The 25,172-nt window shown below is 44.4% G+C and overlaps 1 protein-coding gene across 1 annotated transcript in view; it reads right to left on the bottom strand.

Annotated features, from left to right (window-relative positions):
• The window catches only part of LOC115080277 (vomeronasal type-2 receptor 26-like), a 41,987-nt gene extending 18,866 nt beyond the window's left edge, over positions 1 to 23,121 (bottom strand). The window contains exons 1-3 of the mRNA XM_029584429.1: positions 23,000 to 23,121; positions 14,272 to 14,563; positions 6,772 to 7,566 (exon numbers count right to left, since the gene is read on the bottom strand). Coding sequence (XP_029440289.1) covers positions 6,772 to 7,566; positions 14,272 to 14,563; positions 23,000 to 23,121 — 1,209 coding nt within the window. The remainder of the gene's footprint in view (positions 1 to 6,771; positions 7,567 to 14,271; positions 14,564 to 22,999) is intronic.
• Positions 23,122 to 25,172: the final 2,051 nt, after the last annotated feature.

The following is a 25,172-nucleotide window of genomic DNA, read 5'->3' as shown; positions in this document are numbered from 1 at the left end:
CGGTTCGAATTCCCTAAGGCTAACCTTTTGTGATGGGACAGCAGCTCGAGGTGTAACTGGTGAAGTGTTGATATTATTCTTGGACTGAGTTAGGAGTTTTGGGATCTTATTTTTAAAGTAGGTAGCCAGTTCTTCTGCTTTGCTTGCTGCTTTATCATCTGGTATAGATGTCAAAGCGGGTTTAGTGAGTGATGATACCAAAGAAAAAAGCGCCCTGGGGTCGAAGATGAAGTGGTGAATTTTTTGCGAGTAAAAGTTTCTTTTTGCTTGGAGAATGGAAATTCTGTATAGGTGCATCGTGGACTTGAATGCTGTGATGTTGGTAGATGTAGGGTTTTTCCGCCAGTGTTGTTCTTTTTTTTCTGAGCTCTTGTTTTAAGGATTTTAGATTTGGTGTGTACCATGGTTTTCTATTGTCCTTGTTTGCTTGATGAGCTTTGGTGATAGTTGGGCATGTGGTATCGGCCACTTTTTTGGTAATGTTGTTCCAGGACGTGATGGCTGATTCCACGTTTGTGAGGTCTAGTTGGTTGAATTCACCTGATAGGCAATTGCTGAGTGTTTCTTGGCTGCACATTTTCTTGAATTGGATTGAGTTATTCTGCCTTCCTGGGGTTGTAGGTAGGTTTATCTTTAGTACGGTGTTGATCAGCATATGGTCTGACCAAGGAACTGGAATGCATGTAGGGTTAGAGGAATGGGTAATTTCCTGGTTAATGAAAATGAGGTCCAGCGTGTGACCTGCTTTGTGGGTGGGTTCTTTAATTATTTGTTTGAAACCCATGAAGTTTAGTGTGTTTAGGAAGGTTTCACAACTAGAAGAGAGGGGGGATACATCTACATGGAGATTGAAATCCCCCAGGATGATCGCTGGAATGTTGGAGTTGATGTGTTTTACTATATTTTCAATCAAAGGTGAAGGGTCTGTTTCGAGGAATCCTGGGGTGGCGTAAATTAGCCCGATTTGAAGGTGAGAAGATCTGAAAACTGCGAATTCTAGAGAGTGTGAGGATATTGAGGTTTGTAGCGACATTCCCAGTGTTTTTTTTGCTGCAAGAAGAAGACCACCTCCTCTTTTTTTGAGTCTAGGGATAGAGAATATATTGTAAGTTTGGGTGGGGAGTTGGTTGATTGTAGCGATGTCTTCTGGTTTTAACCAGGTTTCTGTAATTGCAAATAGGTCGGTGTTTGTTTCCTGAAGGTAGTCATGTAGAAGGTGCGTTTTCTTAGTCAAAGACTGTGCATTTAGCAGCGATAGGGTAAAAAGTGAGAGGCCTAGTAGTTGGTTTAGAGGCGAGATGATGATAGGAATGAATCTTTTTTGTAAGGGGTGAGGTAAGGCTTGATTTTTTGCAGATGATCTCTTGACATTGTGGATGATTGGGATTGGTGAACCTGCCATGTTTGGTTTTGTGAGGGGGTTGAGGCAGGGATTGCTTTGGTGGTGTGAGCTGTTGGATTTAGAGGTGGTTAGTTTTTGAGCCTGGAGTGTGCATTCAGATAAGAAGCCTCTGAGTTAGTGAGATATATCTTTGATTGAGAGAGGAGGATTTGTAGGTGTGGTAGATTGTATTTTGGCGTTGCTCAGTACTTACTGCGGTTGTTCGGCTGATATGCACAGATGGTCCGACCTTAGTTGTGTGGTTACTGTTGCCCTGAGCGGTCTGTGGTGGTCTTCCCTCGGGTCTGCACGAAGGGGCTCACAAAGGGGCCAGCCCCTTTGTCATGCTCCTTCGGCGTGCGACGCAAGGCGTGCGACGCCTAGGCGCTGTGGATGATTTAAAGGGTTCCTGGCCCTGCCGTGATTGGCGGCGCTGCGGGGCTTCTGATTGGCTGTCGGCCCGGAGGAGGGCTGAAGGAGGAGCCGGTGGGCCGGGATCAGCGCCTCGTGGTCGGCGCGGAGGTCTGCTGGGGTGAGGGTGCGTTTAAGGGCCTTACCCCGGTGGGTCTCGGCGCCGGCTGCGCAGGCCTCGCACGTCCGGTCCCGCTGAAATCGCCGAGGAGGAGGCTTTAGCGTCGCCGCGGGTGAGTTTAAAGGGCTCCTGGCCCTGCCGTGATTGGCGGCGCTGCGGGGCTTCTGATTGGCTGTCGGCCCGGAGGAGGGCTGAAGGAGGAGCCGGTGGGCCGGGATCAGCGCCTCGTGGTCGGCGCGGAGGTCTGCTGGGGTGAGGGTGCGTTTAAGGGCCTTACCCCGGTGGGTCTCGGCGCCGGCTGCGCAGGCCTCGCACGTCCGGTCCCGCTGAAATCGCCGAGGAGGAGGCTTTAGCGTCGCCGCGGGTGAGTTTAAAGGGCTCCTGGCCCTGCCGTGATTGGCGGCGCTGCGGGGCTTCTGATTGGCTGTCGGCCCGGAGGAGGGCTGAAGGAGGAGCCGGTGGGCCGGGATCAGCGCCTCGTGGTCGGCGCGGAGGTCTGCTGGGGTGAGGGTGCGTTTAAGGGCCTTACCCCGGTGGGTCTCGGCGCCGGCTGCGCAGGCCTCGCACGTCCGGTCCCGCTGAAATCGCCGAGGAGGAGGCTTTAGCGTCGCCGCGGGTGAGTTTAAAGGGCTCCTGGCCCTGCCGTGATTGGCGGCGCTGCGGGGCTTCTGATTGGCTGTCGGCCCGGAGGAGGGCTGAAGGAGGAGCCGGTGGGCCGGGATCAGCGCCTCGTGGTCGGCGCGGAGGTCTGCTGGGGTGAGGGTGCGTTTAAGGGCCTTACCCCGGTGGGTCTCGGCGCCGGCTGCGCAGGCCTCGCACGTCCGGTCCCGCTGAAATCGCCGAGGAGGAGGCTTTAGCGTCGCCGCGGGTGAGTTTAAAGGGCTCCTGGCCCTGCCGTGATTGGCGGCGCTGCGGGGCTTCTGATTGGCTGTCGGCCCGGAGGAGGGCTGAAGGAGGAGCCGGTGGGCCGGGATCAGCGCCTCGTGGTCGGCGCGGAGGTCTGCTGGGGTGAGGGTGCGTTTAAGGGCCTTACCCCGGTGGGTCTCGGCGCCGGCTGCGCAGGCCTCGCACGTCCGGTCCCGCTGAAATCGCCGAGGAGGAGGCTTTAGCGTCGCCGCGGGTGAGTTTAAAGGGCTCCTGGCCCTGCCGTGATTGGCGGCGCTGCGGGGCTTCTGATTGGCTGTCGGCCCGGAGGAGGGCTGAAGGAGGAGCCGGTGGGCCGGGATCAGCGCCTCGTGGTCGGCGCGGAGGTCTGCTGGGGTGAGGGTGCGTTTAAGGGCCTTACCCCGGTGGGTCTCGGCGCCGGCTGCGCAGGCCTCGCACGTCCGGTCCCGCTGAAATCGCCGAGGAGGAGGAGTCTTTTGAGTAATGTTTGGTGGTTTACCGAATCAAAAGCTGCGGATAAGTCTAGCATTATAAGGATGTAATGTTTGCTGTTATCGAAACCTCTTAAGATGTTGTCGGTTAATGAGGAGTAATGTTTCAGTGCTGTAGTGTTTACGGAAACCGTGTTGCGAAGGGTATAGTATGTTGTTTTCATCTAGGTGTTCAGCTAATTGCCCTTCGGACGGGCAAGAGAGAGACGAAATTTCACGGGCAAACTTTCCCCCAGCCCCCGCTCACCTGCCCTGGCCGAGGCCACGCAAGCCCCCAGCAGCAGCAGCAGAAGGGCGTCCATGGGTGCCGGTCTCCCGTGCGGGTGCGCTGACAGCAATAGAATGGTCTGCTTTTATATAGTTCTATGTAATGTGAGATCTTTATTTTGATTTGCTGTTCTGCATCATTTGACTTTTTCACGCCATTTTTTAAGTAGTTTAACTTTCAGCTTTGATGCTGGTTTGCGTACGTCACTGGGCTTGTAGCTGTTCTATGGCATCTTAGGTACATTTTGGTATATTTGTATTATATTTTAAGGTGTTTTTTTATATATGATAAAGTTTTTTTAATTGCATAATTTGTACAGATTGTATTCACTGTATTTTCTAATTTTGAATAATTTGTTTTGCTAATAGTTGTGTCGCTCCCAAAGAAGCCGACTCGCAAAACATGGCCGTGTCGGGGGACTTCAATTTTTGAAATTTTATAGCCGATACTGTTGTGGTCCTGCCCGCACTCCTCGCGGGCAGGCTCCTTACCTTTCGCGGCCAGTCGGGCCGCTGACGCTGCTGCCGCTGCGGCGGTCTCCAAGCTCCTCCCTGGCCGCCTTCTACTCCATGCAGCGAGGCCGGCCCACCGCGAGCTCTCCCTCGCGGCCGGGACCCCTGCTGCTGCTTCTGGCTCTCCCCGGCGTGCTTAGCCGCTCCCGGGGTCCTCAGCCGGCAGGGAAGGCGTCCCTGCCGGTGCCCATTGCTGCTCGGTCCCTGCCGGTGCCTGCAGCCTTACCTCTCTTCCTGGGGCTGTCTTCACGGCATGGAGCCGTCCCTGCAGCCAGCCTTACTCTCTATCGGGCAGATTTTAAAAGCCCTGCTCGCGTAAATCCGCCCGGATTTACGCGAGCAGGGCCTTGCGCGCTTATTTTCCATAGGCCGCCGGCGCGCGCAGAGCCCCGGGACGTGCGTAGGTCCCGGGGTTTTTGGAAGGGGGCGTGTCGGGGCGTGTCTGGGGCGGGACCCGATGACGCGGCGTTTCGGGGGTGGGGCGCGGCGTTTCGGGGGCGGGACGGGGACATGGCGCCGGCTCGGGGGCGTGGTCCAGGCCTTCGGACCAGCCCCTGGGTCGGAGCACGGCGCGCCAGCAGTCCGCTGGCGCGCGTAGATTTACGTCTGCTTCTCGCAGGCGTAAATCTACGGACAAAGGTAAGGGGGGGGTTTAGATAGGGCTGGGGGGGTGGGTTAGGTAGAGGAAGGGAGGGGAAGGTGAGGGGAGGGCGAAAGAGAGTTCCCTCCGAGGCCGCTCCGATTTCGGAGCGGCCTCGGAGGGAACGGAGACAGGCTGCTCAGCTCGGCGCGCGCCGGCTGCCCAAAATCAGCAGCCTTGCGCGCGCCGATCCAGGATTTTATAAGATATACGCGGCTACGCGCGTATCTTATAAAATCCAGCGTACTTTTGTTTGCGCCTGGTGCGCAAACAAAAGTACGCGAACACGCTTTTAAAAAAAATCTACCCCTATGCTTCTTCCTGCTTCAGTCTTCGCGGCTGGGAGCCGCTCCAGCAGCCTGCCACATCTCCAGCTTCAGGGCAGGGCTGCTCCGCCGTCTTTGCAAGGAGTTGGTCACTCCTGGGATCCTGCTAGTCTTCGCTCCAGGAGTTGTCCGTGTTCCAGCACTTCTGCAAGGTCCTGTGTTTCTTGTTCTTTGTTGGAGCTCCTCGTCTTGTCCAGATGTCTGCCTTCTGTTTCAGTCCTGATGTTACCTGCTGTTCCAGATGTCCATGTTCCAGCCCTGAGGTTTGTCTCCTGATCTAGTATCTGTGTTCCAGTCCTGATGTTACCTGCTGTTCTAGATGTCCATGTTCCAGCCCTGAGGTCTGTCTCTTGTCCCAGTATCCGTAGTGTTTGTTCCTGACCCTGATGCTTTAACCTGCCTTAGGTTAGCAGTGTGCAGCAACTTGCCTTCGGCTGCCAGGAGTGCAGCACCAGCTTGCTTTGACTGCCAGGAGTGCAATATCCCGCCTCGACTGCCAGGAGTGCAGTACATTTCCCTGAACTACTTTGCCGCATCATGTTTCCTTCCTGCACTGGTCCCACTCCCGCGGATATAGGACAGGGTGGTCCGCGACCAGCCCATGGGGTCTGCCCCTGTCGGTGGGCTGAGTAGGGCGCCCTGAGGGATCGTGCCACTGTCCTGAAACCCAAGTCTCATCTGTGCATCCAGCACCTCGTTCCTGAGTCCACGTCTGTGCCTGAGTCTACGTCGTTCCTGAAGTCTCTTCAGTATCTCAATGTTCCAGTCTTCGCTGCCCTGGCCTCCTTCCGGCCTGCCGCTTCTTGCCGTACCCTGCGGCAGGTCCGAAAGGGCTTGGAACGGTCGGAGGACTGTTTATAAGACCAACATTGCGTTGTTGGTCTTCCGAAGCATGCAGGTCCGGAGGAGGGTCTGTCTTCCCAGTCATCACTCCAGCCTCGTTCCTGTCCAGCTCATGCTCGGGCATGCCACGCCTACCGCGGCACCTCCTCAGAGTTCCGCTGGGGTCGAGCCGTGGCCCACGGACACACATCTCCTGGGAAGTGGGACCGCTCTCCTAGTGCTCCCCAACAGATACAGTGATAACATCAGCTAGAAATTAATAAAGATAACATTTTGAACTTGATCTTTGGAACTCTTATGTTTGCACCAATTAAAAATAACAACATTTGAATTTAAACTACTTCCTCATATCTTTTTGTTTATTGTTAGGGGTTATTAGTACTTCTTTGCTTTTAATTAGGGTTACTTTATTCAAGGCCTGAAATCTAGCTTGTGCGAGTAGAATGTTTAACAGATTACTTTGTTTACTTAATGTTCTTTGCCTAAAATTGTTTGGTGAGACTTCAGATCTTACTTATGTACTGTATTTTTACTCTTCTGTTCAAGTTCATTGACCTTCTATCTTGGAAATAGCCCCATGTGAGCTCTGATGTTCAGGCCTAGTTCTTGTTTTCTATTGATTTGTTTCTCGATCTGAGTACCTTGTAGTAGAGTGAGTCATTGCATTTTGCAAATAAATAAATGCAGACCTTCACTTCATTAGCACCTGTGTGCTGTCACTGCTTCACTACCCTTCTTCTGCATGGAGGTGCCATCTCTTCTTAAGCATCTGTGTGACCATAGAGTCTCCAGGGCACTCTGCCTCCTCCAATGAAAGCTTTCCTTTCACTCTGTGCCAGGGTGTGGCACTGCTTTTTTTCTGAACTAAACATTCCCCAAACAAATGACGTTACCTTCCATGGCAAACGATCCAAAAATCTCTGACTTTCTTCACTCCAAGTGGTGTCATTTCCAGAGGCGGCCATGACCATGTCATGCAGTGCGTGTGCCAGGGCGTACACCGCATTGTATACACTATAGCTGCTCCCCAGGTATTTGTTGTCACAGTGCTGCATATCGGAGAATGTTTTATTAGTGCTGCAGGATCTTCTGATGCTTTGGGGGCACCGACTGCCACACAGGTTCATCCACCAAATCTGATTGTAATCATCTGGAAGCAGGATAGGAGTCACCTCACGGACAAATCTCAAAAAGCTTGGAATATTCTTCTTTAGCACGTTGAATACCAAAGAGTTGTTCTTCATATGCTTTTCCATTGAATAAGTTGATGTAAAGTCCATTTCATTTGTGAATATACAAACTTTACCAGGTAGATTCCAAATGTCTCTGTGCAAATGCATAGTCCATACATACTCTCTACTACAGTAGATAATGATCACATTAGTTGATGAAGCAGAGATGCTCTCATTAATTTTATTTATCTTCTCTATTGACATGACGTTCATGTGACTGAAGGTTTCCATGAATTCGATGCAGCCGCCGTTCTGCTCGATCCCTTCTTTCAGGATCTGGACAGCTTTCTTGCTGTTTTCATCATCAGATGCCATGATACCAACCCAGGTCCAGCCGAAATGCATCAGAAGCTTAATTATCCCAGAGCAGAGGTGCAGCTTACTGGGTACAGTCCGGTAGAAATAAGGAAACTTAACAGCATCATTCATGAAGAGATTCTGTGAGTTGAAACTGATCTGTTGAGAAAAGAACAAGTAAAATATCACCATCTTTGTCACTGTGAGATATTTTAAATCACATATAACATATTTAAAATAGTATTATACACATAATGATAGAAGAAATAATGTGAGATGATAAATTCACCTTGCACAGAGTGGCATTACAGTTGTTGAGTGCTCAGGGAGAAGTGGCATAGTCAACCAGCAAGGATTAACAGTGGAGTAACTTTCATACACTGCACTGAGCTTGCAGGCCTTCAAGTACTTTGTAAAGAGACATCTCTGCAGGTCCAGGCACAGCCTAAGGTTTTGCACAGTACAAGAGACAAACACCTCACTGATCCTGGGAGTGCCTTCCACACAAGTTAGAACATAAGAAATGACCATGCTGGGTCAGACCAAGGGTCCATCAAGCCCAGCATCCTGTTTCCAACAGAGGCCAAACCAGGCCACAAGAACCTGGCAAGTACCCAATTTTTATGGAAGTCAGAGGATAATGGAATTTGGCAATTATATTTTGAGGAAATATTTGACTCTTCAGTCTTTACTGAATATTGCAGAAGAAATGCAATTAAAGAGCCATCCAAGAGACTGAATGTTCAAGGATACCTTCCTGTCTGCTATGATCCAGATCTTCCTTCAAAAGAAAACAGTGCTCATCCAGATCTGGCTCAAGCTGAACCAGTTCCTGCTCTGTAACTACATCATCACAAAAAGCCTTAAAGGGGAATTTTAAAAGCCAGGCACGCGCCCAAACTGGGAGATACGAGAGTATGTTGGGCCAGCATGCGCTGAGCAGATTTTAAAAGCTGCCCATTTACACGTGTTATGCACACAGGGGTCCATATAAAATTATGCAAACATGTCCAGGCTATTTTATACCAGGTATGCATATACGTGAGAATGTTATAAAATGGAAACATCTCTGGATACTTGAGAAGTGGCAGGAGTATATAATCTTGAGAATAATACACCAGATATAAATGCATTGACCTTTTGGAATGCAGCCAACGTTGTCCTTCAGGGACATATTATTTCATATCAAATAGGGAATAGAAAATCACAAAACAAAATAGTTTTTAGAACTTACAAAATGTTTTGGAGATCTGAGGAGAATGCATGTAGATACCTTTAAGCAAGAGAGCAAACAACACTGAACAGCATTCGCAAATAGTTGAATGACATCTTAGATATTAAAGCCAAAACAGAATTTACTTTACTATCAGTTTCGGCTGTTGCAATGGGGAAACAAATCTGGCAGGCTCTTGGCGAAATTGTTGAGAACCACTAAAACAAGGAATGTTATCATGAATTAAATAAGTAATAATTATACTGTCTATAGTACAGAGGATATCTTAAAAGAGTTAGCAGATTTTTTTGAAAAATTTTAAACTGAAGATTAACAAATATTGCATGATTACTTTAAAGATTTAATAATTCTCCAACTTAATGAGGATCAAATCAATATTTTGGAAGTGCCCATTCAAACTATAGAAATAGCTAGGGTGATCCGAGGATTAAAATTTGGAAAGGCCCTGGGGCCTGATGGGTTCGGGTCAGAATTATATAAAATATTGGGTAAAAGTGTAAACCTTCATTTACAGAATATGTATGCCTTACCTTGGGGAAAAGGATGTTTTGAAATGGGTCATAATTTAGCCACTGTTACCAGAATCATACAGACCAATTTCTTTACTTAATCAAGAATTGAAACTTTTGGCAGCGGTTTTGGCAAACAGGTTGAATGTAATAATCCAAAATATTGTGCATGCTGACCAAACAGGGTTTATTAAAGGGTGTCTGCCATTCTTCCACCAATATATTGAAAGCAGTGTTAGCTTCACGTGCAAACAAATGGATAATATTGACGGCATGTTGGTTAGTTTAGATTCAGAAAAAGCCTTTGACAGAGTCCAATGGTCATACATGTGGTATATACTTCAAAAATGTGGATTTAAAAATGATTTGATGAGCTGGGCACAGTTAATATATTTGGAAACTTGGGTGCAGATCCAGGTTAATGGTACATTATCTAGAATATTTAAAATATAAAGAGGGACTTGCCAAGGCTGTCTACTCTCTCCCCTGCTATATATGTTGACATTAGAACCCTTAGCAATTAAACTATGACACATGGAGGGTTTTCAGGATATCACTTTGGGAAAGAAATTGATAAAAATCAGTTTTTTTTGCAGATGATATGCTATTGTTTATTGGTAACCCCATGTCTTGCTTAGATACGATTTTTGGGGAAATTAAATTGTTTGCTACCTTCTGAAGCTTTTCCTTTGTTGGTGTAAAAATAGGTGAGAGACACCTTTCCCTCTCAGTGTGGACTTTGTCAGCATAAACATTTTTGGGTATTTGGCTATCCCACACAGAGAAGGAAATATATCAACGTAATAAAACTCAACCTCTGTTGAAATGTAAAGCTCTTATTACTAAATGGATGTCTTCTACATCAACACTAATGGGCAGATGAGCAGGGGTGAAGATGATAATCCTACCCAAAATACTCTATGGTATTCAAATGCTTCCGGTGTGGATTCAAGTAGTGGAATTATCCAGCTTCAGACCTGTTACAATCCTTTGTCAGAAAAGAGGGCGAGGTTGAAATATATTTTATGTAACGATAAAAAAATAGGGGGGGGGGGGTCTAACTTTGCAAGATTTGAGGGTTTATAATGTAGCTTCTTATATACAAGACTGGGTGTCCTTACACAGAAAAATTGATCCCAATAATTTTTATTGGGAAAACCTATTTGGCCATGGAATCCTGTTAATATGTTACTCTTTCCCAAACCACTTTCCCAAAACCACTTTCCCAAACCACTTTCCCTACTTCCTGATAGATGGGGGTTTTTGGTTTCCAGTGTTTAAAAAAGCTTGGAAATGTTGGAGAACATTGCATCACAGATCACATAAGATATCTCCATTTACATTTCTGTCCAGCAATCAAGATTTCCCAAGAGGTGTGGATTGTTGAATTTTTTGAAGATTGGAAGGCGAAAGGATGGGTCAACTAGTTCAAGCTGAAAGTTTATACTCTTTTCAGCAATTGCATGAGGAATGGGATATTTCTAATAAAACCTTTTTGATATATCTTCAATCAAGGCATTATTACTTGAGTGTAGCAGGAAAGGATTTTAAACCTAACACCTTCACAGATGCACAGGAGACTTTTATTGAAACGGTACTTGCATTTAATAAAATTGATATTTGGTGATGCATATTAAACAATCTTCATTGAATATGCATTTGAATAAGCTTGCTAATTTGTGGGGAGCAGATTTGGGTATTCCACTCGACGAAGATATTGCTGTTTTTTGGCTTTTTTTAAGATACATTCAACTGGCAAATCTGGGAGGAGTACAGTACAAAATTCTTCATTGTTTGTCCAATTCTCATCTTTGGGGTGTGAAAATGCATACGTGGAAAGTGTAACTGCTGCATTAGAGATCTGTGTCATATGTTCACAGAATGCCCATTTCTGCAGACATATTGAACAAATTCATGATATTATTGACAAATTATTGGGGGAAACAATAGCTTGGAATGGTAAAATGACATAGCTGTCCATATTTGATAAATCGCTAGCATTTCCTGCTGGTAGCGTGAAATTGCTTAGTACTTCATTGACAACAGCAAATAAAAGATTGTTCTTTCTTGTTGGAACAATGAGAATATACCCTCTGCTAACCTCTGGAAATCAGAATGAAAGCTTATACTAATTTAGAAAACTTAAACTGCAAAAACTGGAAGATCATGTGTCTTTACTGAAACACAAACACTATTTTCAGTTGTGGGTGCGTGTTAAGATTGCTTTAAATGTAATCAGCAGATGTTTTGGGGTCTATACTCCAAATGATGTGAATAGTTTCAGGAATATGTGGGGTGTGAATGTTCAGGAATGACTGAGATTCCAAAAACATTTTTTTTGAAAACTAAAAGGAAATTTTGTGGATTTGTCCATGTTATAATATACAGGCACAAATGTTATTTGGTTAACTACAACTTGTAAGCAAATTTCTTTTTATTCCAATAAACATATTTTATATAAAGAATAGGGCAGATAATCCATACAGCATGAAATATTTATCCCAAAGCATTTTAACAACAGTAAATGCTTTTTGGTCTTTGAATGGGAAAGCTTGCAAAACTGGTCAACAACAATTACTATAATATGTTGCTGATGTTCTGGCCGTCAGTCTCTAGTGCCAAAAACTAATTCACTTGGTCCTTTACTGGTACTATATGATAAAGTTGTGGATCTCCTAGGTATAGTCCTGCATGCAACGCATGCCTCATAGTGTCTGCTTCATTGGGCGATCAATGTAATTTGTCTCGTTTAAGAACATAAGAACATAAGAAATTGCCATGCTGGGTCAGACCAAGGGTCCATCAAGCCCAGCATCCTGTTTCCAACAGAGGCCAAAACCAGGCCACAAGAACCTGGCAATTACCCAAACACTAAGAAGATCCCATGCTACTGATGCAATTAATTTGTCACATGTATTGTCTCTGTTCTATTTCTACTGTGTTTCAAAATAGGCAGATTATAAAACTTGTTAAATAATAAATGCCTACAGTAATAAATACCTACAGTACCTGAATGCAATCTGCTTTGAACTGTCTGAAAAGGAGGAAAATCAATAAATAAAATAGAATTGAATATAAATGATCAATTCTCAGATGATCCATGTTATGTAAAATTTTCAAGCAATATCTATGAAACTGCTGGATATTGATGCAAGTTCAACTTTGAGTTCATATAGCAAGTTATCCATTAATTTCAGTGGGTTTCATTCAAGCTTGATATTTTCCCTACACACAATAATAAACTTCGAATTAAAAGTTAATCTTAAACTATCACTCAAATACAAACAGGCAATAACAATTTAACTTTCCAACACAATTCTTTTTCAGGATTAAAACACTCCTTTCCCAGCAAATCCAACTTCTCACCAGATGCAGATGCAACTTTTGCTGTCAACACTCCCTCAGGAAAGAAGATTTTCTACTTCCAGCCTTGCTATGGAAGCAAACTATGCAAGGAATTACTCTATCTGCTTGAGCTTTGATGCCATCCTCTGGGACTGGAATCCAAGAACTGGAATGGCTTTTTTGACTTCTGTTAGAATAGAGCATCGGCTCTATTCCACCCTGGTTAAGGTGGAGCACATCCCTTCAGAAAATACTTTCCCTTCCCCAAAAGGTTCCCCAGTTCCTTACAAAACTGAATCCCTCTTCCTTGCACCATCGTCTCATCCACGCATTGAGACTCCGGAGCTCTGCCTGCCTCTGGGGATCTGTGCATGGAACAGGGAGCATTTCAGAGAATGCTACCCTGGAGGTTCTGGATTTCAGCTTTCTACCTAAGAGCCTAAATTTGGCTTCCAGAACCTCCCTCCCACATTTTCCTATGTCGTTGGTGCCCACATGTACCATGACAGCCAGCTCCTCCCCAGTACTGTCTAAAATCCTATCTAAGTGACGCGTGAGGTCCACCGCCTTCGCACCAGGTAGGCATGTTACCAGGCGATCCTCACGCCCACCAGTCACCCAGCTATCTACATTCCTAATAATCGAATCACCAACTATGATGGCTGACCTTATGCTTCCCTCCTGGGCAGTAGCCCTGGGAGACACATCCTTGGTGTGAGAGGACAATGCACCACCTGGAGAGCAGGTTTTCCTGATTAGAATCTACCAGACTGGCTACTTTCAGAGCCAGGAGGCTGAGCTTATGGTCTATTGATCTGACCCAGCATGAAACTTCTTATCCTCTTATATAACTGCTTGCAGTCAAGAGAGGGTCTCACCAATGACCTACATAGATCATATTGAGCCTAACCTTTATAGATCTCAAAATTTGACTGTCACTGAGCTTCTTTCATCTCATACATTGCCCCATTTTGTAAATGTAAATTTATTTTCTTTTCCAATATTTACTGCAAGGAAAATCCTTTCCTGCAGGATCACTAAGGTATCTTCTGTCTAGGGTCATTTTCCCCAGATTTTAATCACGGTCTTCTCACTGATTGTAAATGGCTGTCATTTCATTTATTTATTTTTTTCCTGTTAAAACTGAAGAATAAATATGCATCTCTGATTTCCAGAGCACATATGAATATTGGCCTTTTTGTAATAAATGAAATTCTGTTTCCATCTACATAAATGTTGTTGAATATTCAGAGCCTGTCTTTGGCCAATATTGATGACTGAAATTGTAAGTGACTAATAGCGCCAGCCATTGGGATCCTGTAGCATTCAGTGATTCAGGGGTTGTATGCACCTTGCTCTTATTATGAAGGAATATCAGTCCACTGGCTGTCTCTCATTTTCTTCGCCTTTCACTCCTAATTCCAACCCCTTTCTTTGATTCCCTTCCATTCAGATTTTCTTCTCTTCATTTTAACTATAATCTCACTGGACTGAGCTAAAAAAATATCTGCAATTTTTGGAATAGATATTGCTTTGCTTCCAAACCCAACAAGCTTTAGGTATTTTGGAAATAGCATAGCAAATTTTTTATCAGTTCCCCTACAAATTATTTCTTTTCTTCAAGTGTTTGTTTCTTAATTACCATCCTTTGGTGTCTGTAGTTTGCCACATTTCAGTAAGTTTTGATAATACATTGAATTAATTTTGATGAAGGATGATGTTTGTTAGCATTGATTATGCAGTAGGATGCAAAGTAAAACTGAGAAGTCCCCTGACCTGTGGGTAGTGAAATATCCTGAACACATTGGATAGTTGAGCTGAATCCTCATCTGAGAGGCCTTCAATGATAGTTGCCAGCGTGCCAGATGTTTCACAGCTATAATTTGGGATCCAGCTGCCCATTCCTGAAAAAACCTTCATGGCAGTGCTAAATATAAAGAGAGGATTGTTGTAAGAATCATAAATGTGGAATCCCAGCGTGAGATTAGGTAAAAGCTCCGAGCTATTGTTAATCTCCTCTACTGCAGAAACCAAGGCCAGGAAGTTGTAGAAGCTTATTGGAGAATACCTGTAATGACATTCAATGCCAGATAATGTAAAACTAAATGATGTAAAACATGGATATTAATTGCAGACCTGAGTAAAATAAATGGAGACCTTTACAAGCTTTACAAATTGATCTGATAAAGAATATGGATGGTGCATCTCCAAGGTATTGAACAAAGTAGATGTACTTTTCTTCTTCCTATGGGAGTTCACTTCCCTCATCAGCTATCTACCATGCTTCTGGGCCACATGGAGAGAGCGTGGCTTCATGCATGCGGTACTAACCCCTGTACCTCTATCTCATAGACTCCAGTCCTCTATTTCACGTTTCACCTACTGTATACAAATCTACTCCTGACTCATGCATGGAGATGGAGAGATGACATGTAGACTGATGGATGGCCAGAGAGACATGGGGATTGCAACAAACATATTGCTTTTGGTCTGTAAATATGTCTATGAAGTATGGGAGGAGATATTTAAAGATATATATTTAGATACATAGTAAATAAAGTGATTCTGGAGCCCTGGAGATATGAAATGCTACCTGGCAGCTCTTTTCCACAAGATCCTTCAGATACAAGACTGTGCAAGTGACAGGAAGCATGCACACATTGAAAACTCTTATAAACACAAGAGAACTACTCCCCTAAGACAGGCTCTGAATATTCAACAACATTTATGTAGATGAAAACAGAATTTCATTTATTACAAAAAGGCCAATATTCATATGAGCTCTGGAAATCAGAGATGCATATTTATTCTTCAGTTTTAACAGGAAAAAAATAAATAAATGAAATGACAGCCATTTACAATCAGTGAGAAGACCGTGATTAAAATCTGGGGAAAATGACCCTAGACAGAAGATACCTTAGTGATCCTGCAGGAAAGGATTTTCCTTCCAGTAAATATTGGAAAAGAAAATAAATTTACCGATGGAAGCCATACAAAATGGGGCAATGTATGAGACGAATGAAGCTCAGTGACAGTCAAATTTTGAGATCTATAAAGGTTAGGCTCAATATGATCTATGTAGGTCATTGGTGAGACCCTCTCTTATTTATTTAAAGGCTTTTATATACCGGAGTTCATGTACTAGTACATACCACTTCGGTTTACACAGAACCAATATTGGAAAATTACATCAAACAAGTGGGTATAAAATAACAAGGCTAACTTTGTAGGAACTTAGAACTTGAGGTAAAGGAGAGAACAGGACCAAGTGGTAACAGATCAATGTAAATAGCTAAATAATAAATACAAATTCTTACAATGAATACAAATGCTTACAGATTACAGTCTTCAAAATCTAAGTTTACATCTTCAGAATAATGTTTAAATCTACAAGAACTAACGGTTACATCTTCAAGGTTTGTAGACTTCAAAGCTGAGGTTACATCTGACTTAAAAGGTATTGGTGTAGCATGCTGTAAATTTAACGATTGGGAATATGAGACCAAGAAATACAATTAAGAGTTGCGGCATCAGACATCTGGTTAACGTGATTATGAAATGCGTGAATGAGTCTAGTTCTGGGACGTGGCTCTGAGCGAAAACTTTAAGTGAAGGCTTTTGTAAAGAGCCAGGTTTTGAGTTTCTTTTTGAATGTTCGAGTACAGGTTTCAAGACGAATGTCCGTGGGGAGGGCATTCCAATGGAGGGGGCTGGCATTCGAGAATGCACGTTTCTTGAGTGAGGACTTGGCTGAAGGTACGTGTAAGGTGCCTAAGTAACTGGTTCTGATTGACTTGACTGCAAGCAGTTATATAAGAGGATAAGAAGTTTCATGCTGGGTCAGACCAATAGACCATCAGCTCAGCCTCCTGGCTCTGAAAGTAGCCAGTCTGGTAGATTCTAATCAGGAAAACCTGCTCTCCAGGTGGTGCAGTGTCCTCTCACACCAAGAGTGTGTCTCCCAGGGCTACTGCCCAGGAGGGAAGCGTTAGGTCAGCCATCATAGTTGGTGATTCGATTATTAGGAATGTAGATAGCTGGGTGGCTGGTGGGCGTGAGGATCGCCTGGTAACATGCCTACCTGGTGCGAAGGTGGTGGACCTCACGCGTCACTTAGGATTTTAGATAGTACTGGGGAGGAGCCGGCTGTCATGGTACATGTGGGCACCAATGACATAGGAAAATGTGGGAGGGAGGTTCTGGAAGCCAAATTTAGGCTCTTAGGTAGAAAACTTAAATCCAGAACCTCCAGGGTAGCATTCTCTGAAATGCTTCCTGTTCCATGCGCAGATCCCCAGAGGCAGGCAGAGCTCCGGAGTCTCAATGCGTGGATGAGACGATGGTGCAAGGAAGAGGGATTCAGTTTTGTTAGGAACTGGGGAATCTTTTGGGGAAGGGAAAGTATTTTCTGAAGGGATGGGCTCCACCTTAACCAGGGTAGAACCAGGCTGCTGGCGCTAACCTTTAAAAAGGAGATAGAGCAGCTTTTAAACTAGAACAAAGGGGAAAGCAGACAGTCGCTCAGCAGGGCATGGTTTGGAGGGAGGTATCTTCAAAGGATACTAATGATGCACTAGAGTTAGGAGATCCCAACAGAGATGTTCCACTAATAACAAAAGTAGTCCAAGTGCCTGTAATTAAAAACTCACCTGAGCAAAAGATTCCAGTTTATGCCTGTCAACTGAAAAACAGAATGCTAATTCAAACAAAAAGCACACATTGAAATGTTTATATGCTAATGCCAGAAGTCTAAGAAGTAAGATGGGAGAATTAGTGTATTGCAGTGAATGATGACAGACTTAATTAGCATCTCAGAGACATGGTGGAAAGAGGATAACCAGTGGGACAGTGCTATATCGGGGTACAAATTATATTGCAGTGACAGAGGAGAATCTTGGTGGCGGGGTGACGCTTTATGTCCGGGATGGCATAGAGTCCAGCAGGATAAAATCCTGCATGAGACTAGATGCACAATTGAATCTTTATGCCTAGAAATTCCTTTTGTGTATGGGGAAAGAGTATAATGACAGGAATATACTACAATCCACCTGGCCAAAATGGTGAGATGGACAGTGAAAGGCTAAGAGAAGTTAGGGAAGCTAACCAAACCAGTAGTGCAGTAATAATGGGAGATTTCAATTACCAAAAAAATATTATCAAAGAGAGTCAATTAAGTTACCCAAAAAGTAACTATAAACAATGAGGGAAACCGAATATATATATAGAGGAAATAGCCTAAGTGACGGAGTCAGCAAGCCTGACGTTGTAGTTTCTAAACAAGAACCCAACCGGTCTTTTAATCATTCACCATCACTTTCAAAAAGAAAAATGCTTTTTTTATTAAATCTCAAAAATATTTTTTATCATATTTTTTTTCTTTAAATAAAAAACCTTTATAACCTTCAACTCAAAATCATGAGAGAAGTATAAACAGCAGTCTCTTTGTTCCACTATTTTTCACAAAGAGACTGCTGTTTATACTTCTCTCATGATTTTGAGTTGAAGGTTATAAAGGTTTTTTATATAACGAAAAAAAAATGATAAAAAATATTTTTGAGATTTAATAAAAAAAGCATTTTTCTTTTTGAAAGTGATGGTGAATGATTAAAAGACCGGTTGGGTTCTTGTTTAGAAACTACAACGTTAGGCTTGCTGACACCGTCACTTAGGCTATTTCCTCTCTATATATATTCGGTTTCCCTCATTGTTTATAATAATAGATTTCAATTTCCCCAATATTGACTGGGTAAATGTAACATCGAGGCATGCTACAGATATAAAGTTCCTGGATGGAATAAATGACAGTTTTATGGAGCAAATGGTTTAGGAACGGACAAGAGAGGGAGCAATTTTAGATCTGATTCTCAGTAAAGCGCAGGATTTGGTGAGAGAGGTAACGGTGGTGGAGCCGCTTGGCAATAGTGATCATAATATGATCAAATTTGAATTAATGACTGGAAGGGGGACAGTAAGCAAATCCATGGCTCTCGTGCTAAACTTTCAAAAGGGAAACTTTGATAAAATGAGGAAAATAGTTAGAAAAGAACTGAAAGGAGCAGCTACAAAGGTAAAAAGTGTGCAAGAGGTGTGGACATTGTTAAAAAATACCATCCTAGAAGCACAGTCCAGAAGTATTCCACACGTTAAGAAAGGTGCAAAAAAGGCAAAACGATTACCAGCATGGTTAAAAGGGGAGGTGAAAGAAGCTATTTTAGCCAAAAGATCTTCATTCAAAAATTGGAAGAAGGATCCATCAGAAGAAAATAGGATAAACTTAAGCATTGGCAAGTTAAATGTAAGACATTGATAAGAGAGGATAAGAGAGAATTTTTTAAAAAGTTGGCGTAGAGGCAAAAACTCACAATAAAAACTTTAAAAAATATATCCGAAGCAGAAAGCCTGCAAAGGAGTCAGTTAGGATCGAGGGGTTAAAGGGGCACTTAGGGAAGATAAGGCCATCACAGAAATTTTAAAAGATTTTTGCTTTGGTGTTTATTGAAAAGGATGTTGAGGAGATACCTATTCCAGTGATGGTTTTCAAGGGTGATGACTCAGATGAACTGAACCAAATCACGGTGAACCTGGAAGATGTGGTAGGCCAGCTTGACAAACTGAAGAGTAGTAAATCACCTGGACTAGATGACCTATTTCAGACCTATTTCAATTAATTTGTAAACACTATCATTCGAATCGTCCCATGGACCTGAAGACTGGAAGATGGCCAATGTAACCCCGATATTTAAAAAGGGCTCCAGGGGTAATCCAGGAAACTATAAATCAGTTAGCCTGACTTCAGTGCCGGGAAAGATCGTGGAAACTGTTATAAAGAATAAAATCACAAAAGATTTATATAGACATAGTTTAATGAACACAGCCAGCATGGATTTACCCAAGGGAAGTCTTGCCGCAAAAATCTACATTTTTTTGAAGGAGTGAATAAACATGTGGACAAAGGTGAACCGGTAGATGTAGTGTATTTGGATTTTCAGAAGGTGTTCGACAAATTCCCACATGAGAGGCTTCTAAGAAAACTAAAAAGTCATGGAATAGGAAGCTATATCGTTTTGTGGATTGCAAGCTGGTTAAAAGACAGGAAACAGAGAGTAGGATTAAATGGTCAGTTTTCACAGTGGAAAAAGGTAAACAGTGGAGTGCCTCAGGGATATGTACTTGGACCGGTGCTTTTTAATATATTTATAAATGATCTGAAAAGGGGTATGACAAGTGAGGTGACCAAATTTGTGGATGACACATAATTATGCAGAGCAGTTAAGTGGATTGGGATGAATTGAAAAAGGACCTTGTGAAACTGGCAGATTAGGCTTCCAAATGGCAGATAAAATTTAACGTGGACAAGTGCAAAGTGATGCATATAGAGAAAAATAACCCTTGCTGTAGTTACATAATGTTAGGCTCTATCTTAGGAGTTACCACCCAGGAAATAGATCTAGGCATCATAGTGGATAATACATTGAAATCGTCGGCTCAGTGTGCTGCAGCAGTCAAAAAAGCAAACAGAATGTTGGGAATTATTAGGAAGGGAATGGTTAATAAAACGGAAAATGTCATAATGCCTCTGTATCGCTCCATGGTGAGACCACATCTTGAATACTGTGAGAAATTCTGGTCGCCGCATCTCAAAAAAGATATAGTTGCACTGAAGAAAGTACAGAGAAGGGCAACCAAAATGATAAGGGGAATGGAACAACTCCCCTATGAGGAAAGGCTGAAGAAACTAGGGCTGTTCAGTTTGAAGAAGAGATGACTAAGGCGGGATATGAAAGGACTTGAACAATTTAATGTAAATAGGTTATTTACTCTCTCAGATTAAAGAAGGACTGGGGGCACTCCATGACATTAACAAGTAGCTCATTTAAATCAAATCGAAAAAAATTCTTTTTCACTCAGTGCGTAGTTAAGATCTAGAATTCATTGCCAGAGGATGTGGTATTGCAGTTAGTATAACTGGGTTTAAAAAAGATTTGGATAAGTTCCTAGATAAAAAAATCCATAAACTGCTATTAATTAATAAACAATAGTAGCTTGAGATTTATTTAATGTTTGGCTACTTGCCGGGTACTTGTGACTTGGACTGGCCACTGTTGGAAACAGGATACTGAGCTTGATGGAACCTTGGTCTGACCCAGTTTGGCATATCTTATGTTCTTATTGCTGTTTATTCTCAGAAGTAAAAGATGGTGAGTCCCCCAATTTTGCCCAGGCAATAATTGTTAATGGACTTGTCCTTCAGAAACTTGTCTGAACTATTTGAAAACCCTGATATCTTATTAACCTTTTGGCAAATTCCACATTTTTGGTGCCGACATGTGCAAAGGGTCATTGAAAACGCAGAGGCAATTCTAAGGAGGGTAACAATACAGCGCAATATCTCAATAATAAGCCATTCCTAGAGACTATGAAGCAAAGAAAGACATGCTCCCAAGATGGAAAAAAGGAGAATGGGACATATGATATAAACAATAATATTCAAGAGCACAGCCAGCTTCAATCAGGTTTCAGAGTGTAGCATTTTCCATAGTTCAAGGTCAGGGAGTTTTAAAAAAGGAATTGAGGAAATACATTTTTTCACAGATAATTTGGTTAAATACTTGAGGTGGTGGAAGCAAACACAGTGAGAAAATTAAACATACTTTGGACAGACTCAAAGGGACCTCTGTAATAAACTAACAGGCATGAAATGAACAGGGATGTCCTTCCTCTCTCTCACAGCAAGATCAAGACCACTGAAGAGGATCCATATCCCTTCCTTCCATGGGAAAAAAAATACCCTAGGTCAGTGGTCTTCATTATTTTTTAAGCAGGGTCCACTTTGGATTCAATAGAGCTGGAGCAGAGCCAGGTTGGGGAGTAGGTCCACTTCTATTATGGATGACAGGGAGGTGGGGGTCCCCCCTCCAACATACAGCTGACCAGTGGGGTTCCCTTCACAACCTCCCATTGGTTGTTACTTCTGCCTCTGTCCTTCCCTTTCTTCTGCTTTTCTGCCTCCTCTCTTGCCTGTAGCTCACTTTGCTGTCAGCTAAATTAAGAAAAAGAGTTCTCAGTCTGCAGCTCTTTCCCTTCACACCTCCCTCTGTGGTTCTCTTCCTGCTCCTGGCTACGTTGAGGTCAAACATATCCTCCTCTGCAGTGCTCTTCCCGCTGCTGGCTATACCATGTTTCCTGCTCATCTGGTTTCAGAAGGAGGGGCGGCCTTCCAATTTCTATGGCCATCAGGACATGGCTGTTCCTGCTCCTCTGGCTTTCAATGCACTGCGGGACCAGAGTGGAAAGGAGATGGGGGCAGGGCTCAGTCTTTGTAGCACAGCATGGTCTGCCTCTCCTTCTTCACTGCAACAAATTATTGGGCCAGGCTGTGAGTACAGTAGGGGGAAGAGATCTTCTAATTGTTGTGGTCCACTGCTGCCTTCTGCTCCATTCCAGCTGTGTAGAGAATGGAGAGGCCAGATGTTGCATGCAGAAGGTATTTTTCCCCAATGGCAGTGGACCAATTGAGGGCTACCTTAGTGGTCTACAGGTGCTGTTACTGGCCCCTGGGTCTTGCCTTGAAGAACACTGCCTTAGGCTCCCTTCTTCCCTGTAGTAATCAGAAACTCCCACCAGCAGAAGAATCTCTCCTATCCCAACTCATCAAACTTGCTATGCCCCCTGCTGCAAAGGAAACCCCCTCGAACCCCTGATTCTGAGTCCTCCTTCCAGATGGTCTCAACTGTACACTGAGTCTAAAATATGTGCATTATAAATGGTGCATACTTTGCAATGGCTCTTGTGTGGGTAATCAAGGGGTGGGGGAAATAGCGAGAGTTCATGGCTAAAGGCGCAATACCACAGGTACGTTTAGTCCAGAGGGAATGCAATTTTCAAAGCTTTTTACATGAAAATTGCCCATCCCTTCTGCAGGTTAAGTTACCCTCACTGGTCAAGCATGGGGAGGTTATCCAACAGAAAAAGGAGTGGAGCTGGGGCAGTGGAAGGTTGGAGAAGAGATCAAAGTAGGTGCAAATGTATGAGGGCACATTGTACACTGGAATTTTTCATGGCAAACCCCTGACAGGTTTTCCTGAAAATACACTTGTAGTCCCCGTCGGACTGCACGTCCCATATGTAGTTTAAAAATTGCCACAAGAAATGGATCTGCAAAAAATTCAAAAGAATCTATAAAATGTTACCAGCTTAAAATATCTTATCATATGGTTGCTAAGGTTACTCAATGTAGTTTTCATCTCTTTACATAAACGGTTTATGTGTTGAATAGTAAATAATTCATTCACTGACTGTGTGAGCAGAAGAAAACCGAAGATCCATATTAAGCTCTACAGTATCTCAGGAGAGAGGCAGGAAAATGGAAAATGCCAAGAAAACCTCCAGCATCTAAATAGCCCTCTCACATATACAAGTTAAATCTGCAGTTCACATAGGCAACCATCCAAAATGAAACTCATAAACTTATCTCTAATAAGAGGAAAATCACAATGTTACTTACAAGATATCTGTTTTCAATTTTGGAGACGTGAAGGAGGTAGGCTCAGTTACATATAAAATGTTCACATTTACGAGTCCTCCAATTATGATGTCCCCATCCCTGTGGTATCCTGGGTCCGACATCAGTTCGTATCCTTGTGAACATTGGCACTCGGCCGTCTTCCACAAGTCAGCATAAAATATCAATAAAATCAGAGCTGTACGAGTTCCCATCTTGCAAGTTGTGAAGTAGCTGCTTGTTGAGCTCTGTGACTGCGGTTAATTTCTTGGCTTGGTGGAGAATGTTGCACAAGTCTTGGTGTACTCACTCATTTCTATGTATTTATTGCGGGGAGAAACAATTACCTATTAACCACACATTTTCATGCTGTGCACGGGCTGCCCCTTGCAGGGTCAGAAATCACATTAAGGATGGAGCAGGTGATCCTTCTGCTGATGCTGAGGGGAACTCTGCTCGTGGCTGGGAAGCAGCAGCTGTGAGAGCAGCCTGGGACTTTTATAGGGCCCTGCTCCTCAAAGGTGCAGCCTCAAGGGGATCTCTACATCTGACATGTGCATTTATTAAATATAAGTTGTTTTTAAATATTACCTGACAGAAGCCAAGCCTTCATTAACTGAAAGACAAATATTAATTTGATGGTCATGCTTGGCGAGGAGAACAATAATACTAATCAAATGAATTGTGCATTTGGTCCATAGGTCACAAAAATAAGCAAAGGAAGAAAAGATGCTGTTGCGCTCGGAGGTGGACCCCTGTCCTGTGGCAGCACAGGGACTGTCCAAAGGGGGCAGAGCATGGAGGGAGACAGAGGCAGTGTAGAGCTTCACCACTGGAAGCCTGAGGTCCCCTCGGGAGGAGCCCATAGGGACCCGGGCTGCTTGGACTTAGGTGGGCCTCGCAGGGTCTCCTGGGAGAGAAAGAGTCCGGCGTGCCCACAGACACTGGGGGAGCGCTATCGGGTTCGAGGCTGGAAACAGGTTGGAGGAGAGCGAACCAGAACAGAGATGGTGAGGACAAGGCTAGGGACAGAGCCAGAATCAAGCGAGGTCAGGCAAGCAAGGTCAAAGTCCAGGAATCAGTCCAAGGAGTGGTCAACGAAGCAAGGGTCAAGATCCAGAGGTCAGGCAAGGTCGAAGAGCAGGCTGAGGTCTTTGGCAGGTGGCAGGCAAGCAGGCAGGTCAGGAGCAAGCGGAGTTCTTTGGCAGGTGGCAGGAAGGCAGGTCAGGATCAAGCTGAGGTCTTTCGCAAGCGGCAGGCAGGCAGGTCAGGAACAAGCTGAGGTCTTTGGCAGGCGGCAAGCAGGCAGGTCAGGGGCAAGCTGAGGTCTTTGGCAGGTGGCAGGCAGGCAGGCGAGCAAATCTGGAACAGAAGGATCCTGGAATGAGACTAGGAACAAGCAAGCAGGAACACAAGCAAGGACAATCTCAGAAACAAACCGACCCGATTGCCAAGGCAAGGAAGTGAGGCCAAGAACTTCCTTTTAACATGAGTTCAATCAGGGTGAGCCGCAAAACTAGGCCCCGCCCTGGAACCTACATCAGGGCGGCTGGTGCGTGCACGTAGGGGCGTGGCTAGTTGCTGGAGTGCCAAGGCCCGGCATGAGGCCTGGCATGCGACCGAAGGCCCGGCGACCGCCACCGCGGGCCACACGGCACACGTGTCCTAAGGTACCTGGAGGACATGGCGGGAGGCAGCACCCAAGCCGGTCCGGGGACACCGGAGAGGTTGGCAGGCAGAAGCTGCAGCAGCCAGGCGTCCATGAGGAGCAGGGGGAGCCACAAGAAAGGAAAGGTAGGCAGAGTGAAGCCATCGGGCAGCGACGGTCGCAACAGTACCCCCCTTCAAAGGGCAGTCTCCTCTGCGGGTGCCAGGTTTTGGTTTCCAAGGATAAGAACATAAGAACATAAGAAATTGCCATGCTGGGTCAGACCAAGGGTCCATCAAGCCCAGCATCCTCTTTCCAACAGAGGCCAAACTAGGCCACAAGAACCTGGCAATTACCCAAACACTAAGAAGATCCCATGCTACTTATGCAATTAATAGCAGTTGCTATTCCCTAAGTAAACTTGAGTAATAGCCGTTAATGGACTTCTCCTCCAAGAACTTATCCAAACCTTTTTTGAACCCAGCTAAACTAACTGCACTAACCACATCCTCTGGCAACAAATTCCAG

This window comes from Rhinatrema bivittatum, chromosome 19 (genome assembly GCF_901001135.1).
Source record: "Rhinatrema bivittatum chromosome 19, aRhiBiv1.1, whole genome shotgun sequence".
Taxonomy (NCBI): domain Eukaryota; kingdom Metazoa; phylum Chordata; class Amphibia; order Gymnophiona; family Rhinatrematidae; genus Rhinatrema; species Rhinatrema bivittatum.
This window is presented reverse-complemented; position numbering and strand designations above follow the sequence as displayed.